Consider the following 12,913-nt stretch of genomic DNA (forward strand, 5'->3'; position numbering starts at 1 on the left):
TTTTTATCTCCCCACAACCACTCATAACATATTATTTATTTATCTTTCTTCTTGCTGCTGCTGCAAATAAATAAATAAATATTGCAAAAATTCTTTATTTACTATCTACCTTAATGAGAATTTCTAAACAGTTAACCCACATACATCACCACATAAACCTCTCACCCCCATGTCTCTATAAAAGAGGTCCAGAACCCCCTTTCTGCTCAAAACAAAACAACTGAAAAAATATCAACTAAATACAACAATACCTTAGTACAACAACAGTTGAAATGAAGTCAAATAATTAAGGTGTTAATAAATTTTAACACTAACAACAACAACTATGTATTTGGTTCTTTATTTTTCTAATTTCGGAAAGATAACAAAACTCACAGAGAAAAAGATAACGTTTGGAAAGAGTGCGGGAGGGTGGGAGTTAGGTAGGCAAGTATTCAAACATATGACTGACTGTAATACCTGACAAACTCTTGGGTAAAGTTTGATAGCTAACGAAAAATGAAAGAGAATGTGAAAAAAACAAATGCGAATAGTTTAAAAATTTGTTTGTGAGTTTTATAGCAAAATGCAAAAGGTGGGTGGTAAGTGACTTAAAAGAGGAGCTATAGGAGAGTAGTTTTTCCTCATCCTTTAATCTCTTCCTTTTACATTCCACTAAAATCGAAACATTGCACATCAGCAGCCTCATATTGAAGCAGCTTTTCGGCCTCTTTTTCACCTTTTGATAACTTTCCATAAGTTTTGGGGCCACCATTTCCAATATCTTCTCCTCCACAAATTTGGGAATCTTTTTAGCCGACTTCTTGCTGAAATACCAAAGATCATTCTACTGTTTCTCAACATATTTTAAACAGTATCGATTAGCTCTTGGGTTTCCTACATTTACAGAATATTTTGCACCAGATCATTGCTCTCCAACTCTAATTCTTTTTCCAAATCTTCGTCTTGCCACTTTTGGGCTCTCCAATTTAAATTTATTCTTCTGCATTGATTTCTTTAATAACTGAGGTCTTTTCGACGACTCCTTTGCGGAATCCAAGTGGAACTGTACTAGAACTGAACTAGAACAGAACTAGAACAGAACTAGAACAGAACTAGAACAGAACTAGAACAGAACTAGAACAGAACTAGAACAGAACTAGAACAGAACTAGAACAGAACTAGAACAGAACTAGAACAGAACTAGAACAGAACTAGAACAGAACTAGAACAGAACTAGAACAGAACTAGAACAGAACTAGAACAGAACTAGAACAGAACTAGAACAGAACTAGAACAGAACTAGAACAGAACTAGAACAGAACTAGAACAGAACTAGAACAGAACTAGAACAGAACTAGAACAGAACTAGAACAGAACTAGAACAGAACTAGAACAGAACTAGAACAGAACTAGAACAGAACTAGAACAGAACTAGAACAGAACTAGAACAGAACTAGAACAGAACTAGAACAGAACTAGAACAGAACTAGAACAGAACTAGAACAGAACTAGAACAGAACTAGAACAGAACTAGAACAGAACTAGAACAGAACTAGAACAGAACTAGAACAGAACTAGAACAGAACTAGAACAGAACTAGAACAGAACTAGAACAGAACTAGAACAGAACTAGAACAGAACTAGAACAGAACTAGAACAGAACTAGAACAGAACTAGAACAGAACTAGAACAGAACTAGAACAGAACTAGAACAGAACTAGAACAGAACTAGAACAGAACTAGAACAGAACTAGAACAGAACTAGAACAGAACTAGAACAGAACCAGAACAGAACTAGAACAGAACTAGAACAGAACTAGAACAGAACTAGAACAGAACTAGAACAGAACTAGAACAGAACTAGAACAGAACTAGAACAGAACTAGAACAGAACTAGAACAGAACTAGAACAGAACTAGAACAGAACTAGAACTAGAACAGAACTAGAACAGAACTAGAACAGAACTAGAACAGAACTAGAACAGAACTAGAACAGAACTAGAACAGAACTAGAACAGAACTAGAACAGAACTAGAACAGAACTAGAACAGAACTAGAACAGAACTAGAACAGAACTAGAACAGAACTAGAACAGAACTAGAACAGAACTAGAACAGAACTAGAACTAGAACAGAACTAGAACAGAACTAGAACAGAACTAGAACAGAACTAGAACAGAACTAGAACAGAACTAGAACAGAACTAGAACAGAACTAGAACAGAACTAGAACAGAACTAGAACAGAACTAGAACAGAACTAGAACTAGAACAGAACTAGAACAGAACTAGAACAGAACTAGAACAGAACTAGAACAGAACTAGAACAGAACTAGAACAGAACTAGAACAGAACTAGAACAGAACTAGAACAGAACTAGAACAGAACTAGAACAGAACTAGAACAGAACTAGAACAGAACTAGAACAGAACTAGAACAGAACTAGAACAGAACTAGAACAGAACTAGAACAGAACTAGAACAGAACTAGAACAGAACTAGAACAGAACTAGAACAGAACTAGAACAGAACTAGAACAGAACTAGAACAGAACTAGAACAGAACTAGAACAGAACTAGAACAGAACTAGAACAGAACTAGAACAGAACTAGAACAGAACTAGAACAGAACTAGAACAGAACTAGAAGCTGAACTAGAAGCTTAACTAGGAGCTGAACTAGGATCTGAACTAGAAGCTTAACTAGGAGCTGAACTAGGATCTGAACTAGGAGTTGAACTAGAACTGAACTAGAAGCTGAACTAGAAGCTTAACTAGGATCTGAACTAGGAGTTGAACTAGAACTGAACTAGAACTGAACTAGAACAGAACTAGACATGCTGTCATTCTTCCAGCATGATGATCCTGGTATTGTACAATTGTGTAAAGAAAATTGCAATGGAAAATTGGATGGAAGTTTCTTATCGTTCCTTGTATTTGTTTGACCTACTGTAGTGTAACCAATTCATTATCTATTTCAAAAGAGTAAATAAACTAAATACAAAAATGCGAATAAGACAGTGAAAAAAAACAAAAAAATAAACATTTGCTGATAAAAAGTAGTCACAGGTGCAATTCGTACCGATCGACAAACTAAGAGCGCTTAATTTAACAATTTTTTTTTAGTATACACTTTTATTTCGCAAGGTTAGGGTTAATAGTTTGAATGTTAATATTACAATTCCAAAGATAATTCTAAAAAAACAAATTAATTTCCGTTACGGGTACAAACATATTGAAATTAAAAGCAATTTTTGGCAAATAATTAAAATAATGTCTCTCTTTCTATTGCAGACCCATTGTCATAGTCGATGACTTGAGTCAACAGAAACCGGCGAATAAAACAGAAAACGAGCAGCTAAAAGAAGAAGTGAAATTAGTGAAAAAAGAAGAGCAGACAACTGCTATCAGTTTAAGTACAACAAAGCCCAAGAAACCTGTATTCATAGGAGTACCAGTGCTGCCGCCTACGGTGCCGGTAACAGAGTTACAAAGTTTGAAAAAGAAGGATACGAAAGATAAAACGAAAATGAGTGAAACAAAGGAAGAAAGTGAAAGGAACTTAAAGAATGGGAATGGAAAAGTAACGAATGAAAATCAAGAAGTTGAGGATGAAAAAGAAATGGTGGATAATGGAAAAGTAAAAGAATTTACTGAAGAAAAGGAGGAGGAAATCAAGGTTAAGGAAATTAGTAAAGAATTGAAAGAAATTGAAAGTGTTAAGCAGGTGGAGAAAGCTGAAGAACAAACCCATAGTGAAATACAAACAGCTACAGAATCTTTCAAGTCGGCTTCTTCAGAGGTAACGGACAACAAAACTGCCTTGTCCGAGACTAGGCAGGAAGTCAAAACCGAAACCAAACAAACCACCACTAAATCCACAACCTCCACCACCACTACCACCAAGAAGGTCATCAAATCCTCAACCACTTCTTCCACTGTTTTAGAATCGAAAACTTGTGACAATCTACTGGACTCTATAGATGATTTACCGGAAGAATTCAAAAAGGTATTGGTAGAATGCAAAACCCCCGACTCTCCCAAACCCATTGCATTCTCCCTGAAACCCTACAACGAACGCAAGGGAAATACCAAGATCACAGTGCTGGAGGAAAGACAATTTGAGTCTGATCAAAAGGCCTATGCGGAAATACGCACCCGTGACTCACAAACGGGCGAGGAAAAGATACAAAAGTCCAGTGAAACGCACAAAGAAAAGGCAAAACTTAAGAAAGTCCATAGTCAGGATAGTCTCGACGACAAGGTTTCGGCGGCCAATAAACAACAGCCGATAACTGTTACCGCCCAAGCGGAAACAAGATTATCGGAAGAGGCCATAAATCCACCAGATAATCAAAGTATTGTCAGAGGTATTTTGAATTTATCGGAGTGTGGTAAACAACTGCAAGCCAACGACCAAGGTGGCATCGACTTAATGGAGTGTGAACATCAAATCCTTGAAACATTTGAGGATAGCGAGCAGATTCTTACCGCCAACAAAGCAGAGAATACGGCTGAGAAACCCTCGCTAACCAGAGAGATCAGTGAAACCTTAATGGTAACCAGAGATGGGGAAAAGCAGGTGACCAAACGCTGTGAAAAAACTAAAGAAGATTTGGAAAAAGAATCCGGATTTGACAATAATGATTTGGTGCAAAACATTATGGAAATGGAGGCACAAAAACTGATTAATGAGGAAACCCAACAGCTGATAGATACAGTTTTAAAAGATGCTGAGAAGCAGGTGAACAAACGTTTGGATGCAGCGAAAAAGGGTGCCAAATTGGTAAAGAAAACGGAGGAGGAGAAGAAATTGGAAATGGAAGCCCAACAACTGATAGAAAGTTATCAAAAGGTGAAAAAAGAGGCCGAAAAGCTGTTCAAATATGAGGCCGTAAATGAGCAGGGTTTCGATTTGAGTGGTTTGGAAAAAGAAGACGTCAAAGAAGAGGAAAAATCGCAAGATATTGAAAAGGAAGAGGTTGAAGAACAGGAAAATCCTCAAGAAATTGAAAAGGAAGAGGTTAAAGAAAAGGAACAACAAGAAGAAAAGCTAAAGGAAGAGCAGGATGAAAAGGAAAAACAAGAAGAAAACAAAATTGAGGAGGAGGAGAAGCTTAAAATGATGGTTTCTGAAATTACAAAGGAGGAGACTGCCAGAAAAACTGAAGAGGTGGTTCAAACAACTGAAGTAAAGAAAGAAATTTGCCAGGAATTAAAGCAAAACACAGAAACTTCCAAAACTTTAGAATTAACTAAGCAGCCCTTAATGGAAACAACCACATGCTTCGAGGATTTCAATGACAATGAAACCTTGTATGTTTTACACAAGAATATTATAGAAACTAAAGAACTTACTGAAACAAAAGAAGAGAAGGTAAAGGAGATTAAAGAAGACAACAAAGAAATATTTAAACAGAAACCTTTAGAGCAAATTAAGGAGTCTTTAGCCAAAGAAACTGAAAAGATTCAAGAAGAACCCATTAAACTGGAAAAAATTCCCAAAACTAAGGAGTCTTTAGCAAAAGAAACTAAAAGGATTCAAGAAGAACCCACTAAACTGGAACCCATTCAAACAATTAAGGAGTCTTTAGCAAAAGAAGCTGAAAAGGATGTGGAAACTCCCATTAAGAAAGTTAAAGAAACTGAAAAGATTCCGGAAGCCAAAACAGAAACTAAAGAACCCTCCAAATCACAGGAAGTTTCTAGCAAAATCAAGGCCGTTAAATTGTCACCCAAACTAAAGAAATCCTCAAAGAAATCTGAACCTCCTAAAGAAGAGCCCTCTTCGCCGAAAATGAAACCGAGACCAACACCCAAGCCCAAACCCCCAGTGCCTCAAAAGAGAACCGAAACCCCCGTCGTCAAACCCATACCCAAACGCAGAGGTTCTTTGGAAACTTCCCACAACTCAGAACAAAAACTAGAAGCAGCCACTAATAAACCACCAACTCCGATAATTGAAATACCCAAACCTATGGAGCGCATTATAGTGGGTGTTGAACATAATATAGTTTTACCCACAGCCATGATTGAAACCGAAACAAATACAGCTGCAGCAGCAACACCACCATCACCTGTCATTATATTAGCCAGCGAAACATTGCCCTCGGTGGAGAAACAATCGTCTCATCACTCTAATATGCCTTTACTGGCTCAAACCAACTCCGGAGATTTGCTGGAGACCATCAATTTGCCAAATGTGGCCTCAAAAGCAGAGGTTTCTGCAGACAATAAAGATATTTTGACTTCTTCATCATGTGATTCGGTTAAAAGTGCCATTAAAGTGGAGGCGATCGTGCAGCATACAGACGATGAGGATTACAGCGACCAGCCACAGGTGGAGCAGATGGACGAGATTAATATGCAGGAAGAGAAAGAGCAAAACGCAAAAGGTAAGTGCTATTTACATTAATTTTTGAGTGCTAATCATTTTAACTTACAAGTTTTAGTTTAGAGCTTTTTTTATAGCCAAAAGCTTTTAAGCTTTTTTTTGGAATATATCAATATTTTATGTTTCCCAAACATAAACATTTGTTATTTTTTGGTTTGAAGCATTTTTATAGTTTTGAGCTTTTTTATTAAAAAAAAAAGCTTTTGAGCTTTTCTTGTATATCTCAATATTTTATGGTTTTCAATCATAAACAGCTTTTAGTTGCTTTGAAATTCCATTATTATTTAAAAGCTTTTAGTTTGAAGCATTTTTATAAGGAAAAGCTTTTGAGCTTTTCCTTAATATCGCAATATTTTATGTTTTTCAATCACAGATATATATTATTTGTTAAGAAATTTCATTTCATATTAAAAGCTTTTAGTTTTGAACTTTTTTATAAAAAAAGCTTTTTTGAGCTTTTCTTTAATATCGCAATATTTTAAGGTTTTTAATCTAAATAATTGATTATTAGCTTTGAAATTCCATTCTTACTTAAAAGCTTTTAATTTGAAGCATTTTTATAGGGTAAAGCTTTTGAGCTTTTCTTTAATTGTTCAATATTTTATGTTTTTCAATCATAAGTATTCATTGTTTCTTAAGAAATTTCATTTCATATTAAAAGCTTTTAGTTTTGAACTTTTTTATAAAAAAAGCTTTTTTGAGCTTTTAAAGTTTTTAATCTAAATAATTTATTATTTGTTTTGAAATTCGATTCTTACATAAAAGCTTTTGGTTTGAAGCTATTTTTTTAGGAAAAAGCTTTTGAGCTTTTCTTTAATAACTCAATATTTCAAGTTTTTCAATCATAAATATTTATTATTTGTTAAGAAATTTCTTTTTATTTTAAAAGCTTTTAGTTTAAAGCCTTTTTATTTTAAAAGCTTTTAGTTTAAGCCTTTTTATAGAAAAAGCTTTTGAGCTTTTCTTTAGTGTTGCAACATATACTATTTTTTTATCTTAAATATTTGTTATTTGTTAAGAAATTTCATTTCATAAAAAAAGCTTTTAATTTTGAGCTTTTTTATAACAAAAGCTTTTTTGAGCTTTTCTTTAATAGCTTAATATTTTATGGTTTTCAATCATAAATATTTGTTATTTCTTAAGAAATTTATTTTTATTTTAAAAGCTTTTAGTTTAAAGCATTTTTATAGAAAAAGCTTTTGAGCTTTTCTTTGGTGTTGAAAGATATGCTATTTTTTATTCTTAAATATTTCTTATTTGTTAAGAAATTTCAATTCAAATTAAAAGTTTTTAGTTTTGAGCTTTTTTTATAAAAAGCTTTTGAGATTTTCTTCAATTTTGAATCCTAAATATTTGTTATTTGTTTCGAAATTTAATTTTAGGAAGTTTTCATTCATTACATTTTCGCTGGGAAGTCTTTTTGAGTAAATATTTTGCTAAAAGCTCTTTAAGCTCTTTTTCAAATTTATGTTTGTGACAGGTATAAACATTGTTTTTATAGGTTGGCTATTAGTTGTTCTTTTATTGCTATAATTAAAGAACATTAATACCTTTTCTATGCATTCATAATCTCTTTAATTCACATATGTATTTATTTCAATTGTTTTTCCACACATTTTCACACTAATTTGCAATTCATTGCATTTATTATTGGTTGATCCCACTTTAAAATGCGTTTTTCTCTATATTTAAACAGTTTTTCATTGATTTAATTACTTTCCAGCAAATACTTTAATCTCTATTTTAAAAAATATGTAACATTTTCATTATTAAAATGTATAAAAATTATTATTTTTTGTTTTTCATATTCATACACTTCAATACCTTTTTGTTTAAATGCAAGTATGTGTGTGTATGTAGGTTAATAATTTGTGTGTTTATTTGAAAAGTGCTGAAATTTTGCGTGCATATGCATGATATCGCCGATTTATGTTTATTTAATTAAATAAATTCAATGAGTTGGAAAAAAGTTTTCAATTAAATAAGTTTTTTGTTTGGTTTTATATTTTATGGTGTTATGAGTTCAAAGCAAAAAGGTTTGATTGTTTATATATGTATGGAAAAAACAAATTGGGCAAACAAAAAAATATTGAAATTGCCATATTTAAAAGGGATAAGGTGGAGAAAACTGTGGTTAGGAAGAGAGTGGGAGAATTAAAAAAAAATATATAAAAAAGCTTTTGTATGCTTTTTGTTAAAAAAAGCTTTTATAAGATTTTGTGTAAAAAGACTTTTATAAGCTTTTTAGTTTAAAAGCTTTTATGAGCTTTTTTATTAAAAAGCTTTTATGAGCTTTTTTTTATTAAAAAGCTTTTATGAGCTTTTTTTATTAAAAAGCTTTTATGAGCTTTTTTTATTAAAAAGCTTTTATGAGCTTTTTTATTAAAAAGCTTTTTTTTTATTAATTTTGTCTGTTTATTTATGACCTGTTTATTAAAAAGCTTTTATGACCTGTTTATTACAAAGTTTTTATAAGATTTTTTGTTAAAAAGCTTTTATGAGCTTATTTTTATTAAAAGCTTTTAAGAGTTTTTTTATTAAAAAGCTTTTATTAGTTTTTTTTTTATTAAAAAGCTTTTATTAACTTTTTTATTAAAAAGCTTTTATGAGCTTTTTTTTATTAAAATGCTTTTTTTTATTAAATAGCTTTAATGAGCTTTTTTTATTAAAAAGCTTCTATGACATGTTTATTAAAAATCTTTTATGATATGTTTACTAGAAAGCTTTTATGAGCTTTTTTACTAAAAAGCTTTTATGAGCTTTTTTTATTAAAAAGCTTTTATGAGCTTTTTTATTAAAAAGCTTTTATGAGCTTTTTTTTATTAAAAAGCTTTTATGAGCTTTTTTATTAAAAAACTTTTATGAGTTTTTTTATTAAAAAGCTTTTTTGAGATTTTTTATTAAAAAGCTTTTTTTTATTAATTTTGTCTGTTTATTTATGACCTGTTTATTAAAAAGCTTTTATGACCTGTTTATTAAAAAGTTTTTATAAGATTTTTTGTTAAAAAGCTTTTATGAGCTTATTTTTATTAAAAGCTTTTATGAGTTTTTTTTATTAAAAAGCTTTTATTAGTTTTTTTTTTATTAAAAAGCTTTTATTAGTTTTTTTTTTATTAAAAAGCTTTTATTAGTTTTTTTTTTATTAAAAAGCTTTTATTAGCTTTTTTTACTAAACAACTTGTATGAGCTTTTTTTACTAAAAAGCTTTTGAGCTTTTTTACTAAAAAGCTTTTATGAGCTTTTTTACTAAAAAGCTTTTATGAGCTTTTTTACTAAAAAGCTTTTATGAGCTTTTTTACTAAAAAGCTTTTATGAGCTTTTTTACTAAAAAGCTTTTATACATTTTTGTGTTAAAAAGCTTTTTTACTAAAAAGCTTTTATGAGTTTTTTTTTATTCAAAAAGCTTTTATTGCTTTTTTAATTCAAAAGCTTTTATAAATTTTTGTGTTAAAAAGCTTTTTTATTAAAAAGTTTTTTTCATAAAAAGCTTTATTAAGCTTTTATAATTTTTTTGCTTAAAAGCTTCTGTTAATAAAAGCTTTATATATAATTTTTTTATTAAAACGCTTTATATATTTTTTTTTTCATTAAAAAGCTTTTATGAGCTTTTTTTATTAAAAAGTTTTTATGAGCTTTTTTTATTAAAAAGCTTTTATGAGCTTTTTTATTAAAAAACTTTTATGAGTTTTTTTATTAAAAAGCTTTTTTGAGATTTTTTATTAAAAAGCTTTTTTTTATTAATTTTGTCTGTTTATTTATGACCTGTTTATTAAAAAGCTTTTATGACCTGTTTATTAAAAAGTTTTTATAAGATTTTTTGTTAAAAAGCTTTTATGAGCTTATTTTTATTAAAAGCTTTTATGAGTTTTTTTTATTAAAAAGCTTTTATTAGTTTTTTTTTTATTAAAAAGCTTTTATTAGTTTTTTTTTTATTAAAAAGCTTTTATTAGCTTTTTTTACTAAACAACTTGTATGAGCTTTTTTTACTAAAAAGCTTTTGAGCTTTTTTACTAAAAAGCTTTTATGAGCTTTTTTACTAAAAAGCTTTTATGAGCTTTTTTACTAAAAAGCTTTTATGAGCTTTTTTACTAAAAAGCTTTTATGAGCTTTTTTACTAAAAAGCTTTTATGAGCTTTTTTACTAAAAAGCTTTTATACATTTTTGTGTTAAAAAGCTTTTTTACTAAAAAGCTTTTATGAGTTTTTTTTTATTCAAAAAGCTTTTATTGCTTTTTTAATTCAAAAGCTTTTATAAATTTTTGTGTTAAAAAGCTTTTTTATTAAAAAGTTTTTTTCATAAAAAGCTTTATTAAGCTTTTATAATTTTTTTGCTTAAAAGCTTCTGTTAATAAAAGCTTTATATATAATTTTTTTATTAAAACGCTTTATATATTTTTTTTTTCATTAAAAAGCTTTTATGAGCTTTTTTTATTAAAAAGTTTTTATGAGCTTTTTTCATAAAAAGCTTTGTTAAGCTTTTTTCATAAAAAGCTTTTTTAAGCTTTTTTCATAAAAAAGCTTTATTAAGCTTTTTCTCATAACAAGTTTTTATAAAGCTTTTTTATTAGATTCTTTTAGAAAGTTTTTTAATTTTTTTTTCTTTTGAATCCCTTCACTTTTTTCTAGCTTTTACTGTAAATCTGTTTGTGTTTTAGTGCCCTTATAACTTTTAACTAGATTAACAATTGATTTTTATTAGTGTTAGAAACACACAACAAAAATGCAATCAAAATCCCATAAAACAAAAAAAAATTTGAACTCAAAATTTTTCCTTACCTTTGGTTAGTTTGTTTTTAGTTTTGCCAAAATTTGCACAACGATTTCTAACAATTGTTTCGTCAGTCACATAGTCAGGCCAGCCAGCCACTGAGTCTGCCCTTTGGTGGAGAAAAAAAAACCAAATCTCTAGGAAAAAAATCCCATAAAAACCAAAGCTTCATTGCAAATTTTCACAATTGTTTTTTCCAACTATGTATGTGGAATGAACCAGCCATAAACATTTCATTTCAAAGGTACTGAATTGTTTGTACTTTAACAAATATATGTATTAAGCCCAGGGGCTTAATAAAAACACAAACAACCAACCAACTAACTAACAACCAGACGAAAAACTCTAAAGGAACAAAAGCAATTATGCAAACCTTGTCATGACCAGACATAAAAATCATACTTAATTTCTATGTTCAGTGCAATTACGATACACAATAGTTTTTATATATGGCCAGTGAAAATAGACAAAACCTCTCTATATATTTAAAGTATTGGCTAAAAGCAGAGATTCTTAAGGTTTTAATGTGGCAATAGGAAATTTGGATTTCAAAAAAGTTTAACTTACTCTGGTTTTTGGTTAGGATTTGGGATGTTTATTTGTTAGCAGGGGAGTGGGTATAACCAAATGTATTAGTTTTGCTTGTTATCTTAATGTTGTATGTTTTAATAGTGCCTGATTGTGCCTGCTTGTGCATGTCTGTCTGTTTGTCTATTCTAACCCCAAATCTATTTACTGTTTAAAAAAACAACATTGTAACAAATTTGTTTGTTTACACCTTGTTGTTTTTGGTGCAAAAAAAAAACAAAACCAATACAGTTTACAACAAATTGTTGTTTATTTAACTGTTAGTTTTTGGATTTAATTAAATATTTAGATGAAAACGAAAAAACAAATTTTAATTTCACGCAATCTAAATGCAATTATTTTTGCAACAATTTAACAGAAATGTAAACTAAAGCTTTTAAATTTTGTTTATTTCCCCCAAAAATTCCTATGTAAATTTCTTGCTCAATTATAATACCAAATCAAATTAACACCTCAACTTGCTTTAAACACAAAAGAATAAGTACCTTTATTACAAAAATTATATTTCATATGAAATATTATCCAAAAAAGCCTTTATTCTCACACTCAAAAGTCTGCAATTCTTAGCAGGTAACGAAACTTTTGCCCAACTTGCTGACAGAGGGCGTTACTACGCATAATTATGCATGCTAAAGCATGAAGCTGCAAGTAATAAATACTTGAAAGCTTCATGTTTTTTAAGTTACTGCAGGTAATAAAGCAATGTATCATTCACAAATCATACCGCCAACATTTCAAAAAAGGTATTTCTTCCTTCCTCCAACATTAAGAAGATTTTGATGAAATTTTTATTATTGAAAAACAAGAATTGAACGACTTTTGAAGGTTCCCTAAATAGAGAATAAATAAGAAAATTATTTCAAATAAAAGTTTCATAAAGCAAAAATTTAATCTATTATTTTTCAAAAGCTTTAAAAGTTCTTAAATGCATAGAACTCATAGAAATTATTTTCTTAAAAAAGATTTTTAAAAAGCTTTTCATAAAAATAAATTTCCTAAAACTGGCGCCATGGGATGAACCACACCACACGTAATGTTACGCTACCCCCAACTTTATTTTAAACCTTTTTTTTTCTAAAAATGCTTTATTTTAGATTTTTCTAAAAATCTATTTTATACAAATTTTTCTAAAATAGCTTTATTTTGAACTTTTTCAAAAAAGCTTTATTTACACATTTTTTTGAAAAA

The 12,913-nt window shown here is 29.7% G+C and overlaps 1 protein-coding gene across 3 annotated transcripts in view; it reads left to right on the top strand.

Moving 5' to 3' along the window:
* Positions 1–12,913, top strand: part of bbg (big bang) — a 262,098-nt gene that overhangs the window by 5,204 nt on the left and 243,981 nt on the right. For 2 of the 3 annotated variants that reach the window (XM_065503538.1, XM_065503539.1), the window contains exon 2: positions 3,271–6,371. In XM_065503538.1, the coding sequence (XP_065359610.1) occupies positions 3,271–6,371 (3,101 nt within the window). Of the gene's footprint in view, positions 1–3,063; positions 3,201–3,270; positions 6,372–12,913 lie in introns of those variants that run through there. The other variant, XM_065503540.1, reaches the window with a different exon arrangement.

The sequence above is a fragment of the Calliphora vicina genome, chromosome 3 (assembly GCF_958450345.1).
Source record: "Calliphora vicina chromosome 3, idCalVici1.1, whole genome shotgun sequence".
Lineage (NCBI taxonomy): Eukaryota > Metazoa > Arthropoda > Insecta > Diptera > Calliphoridae > Calliphora > Calliphora vicina.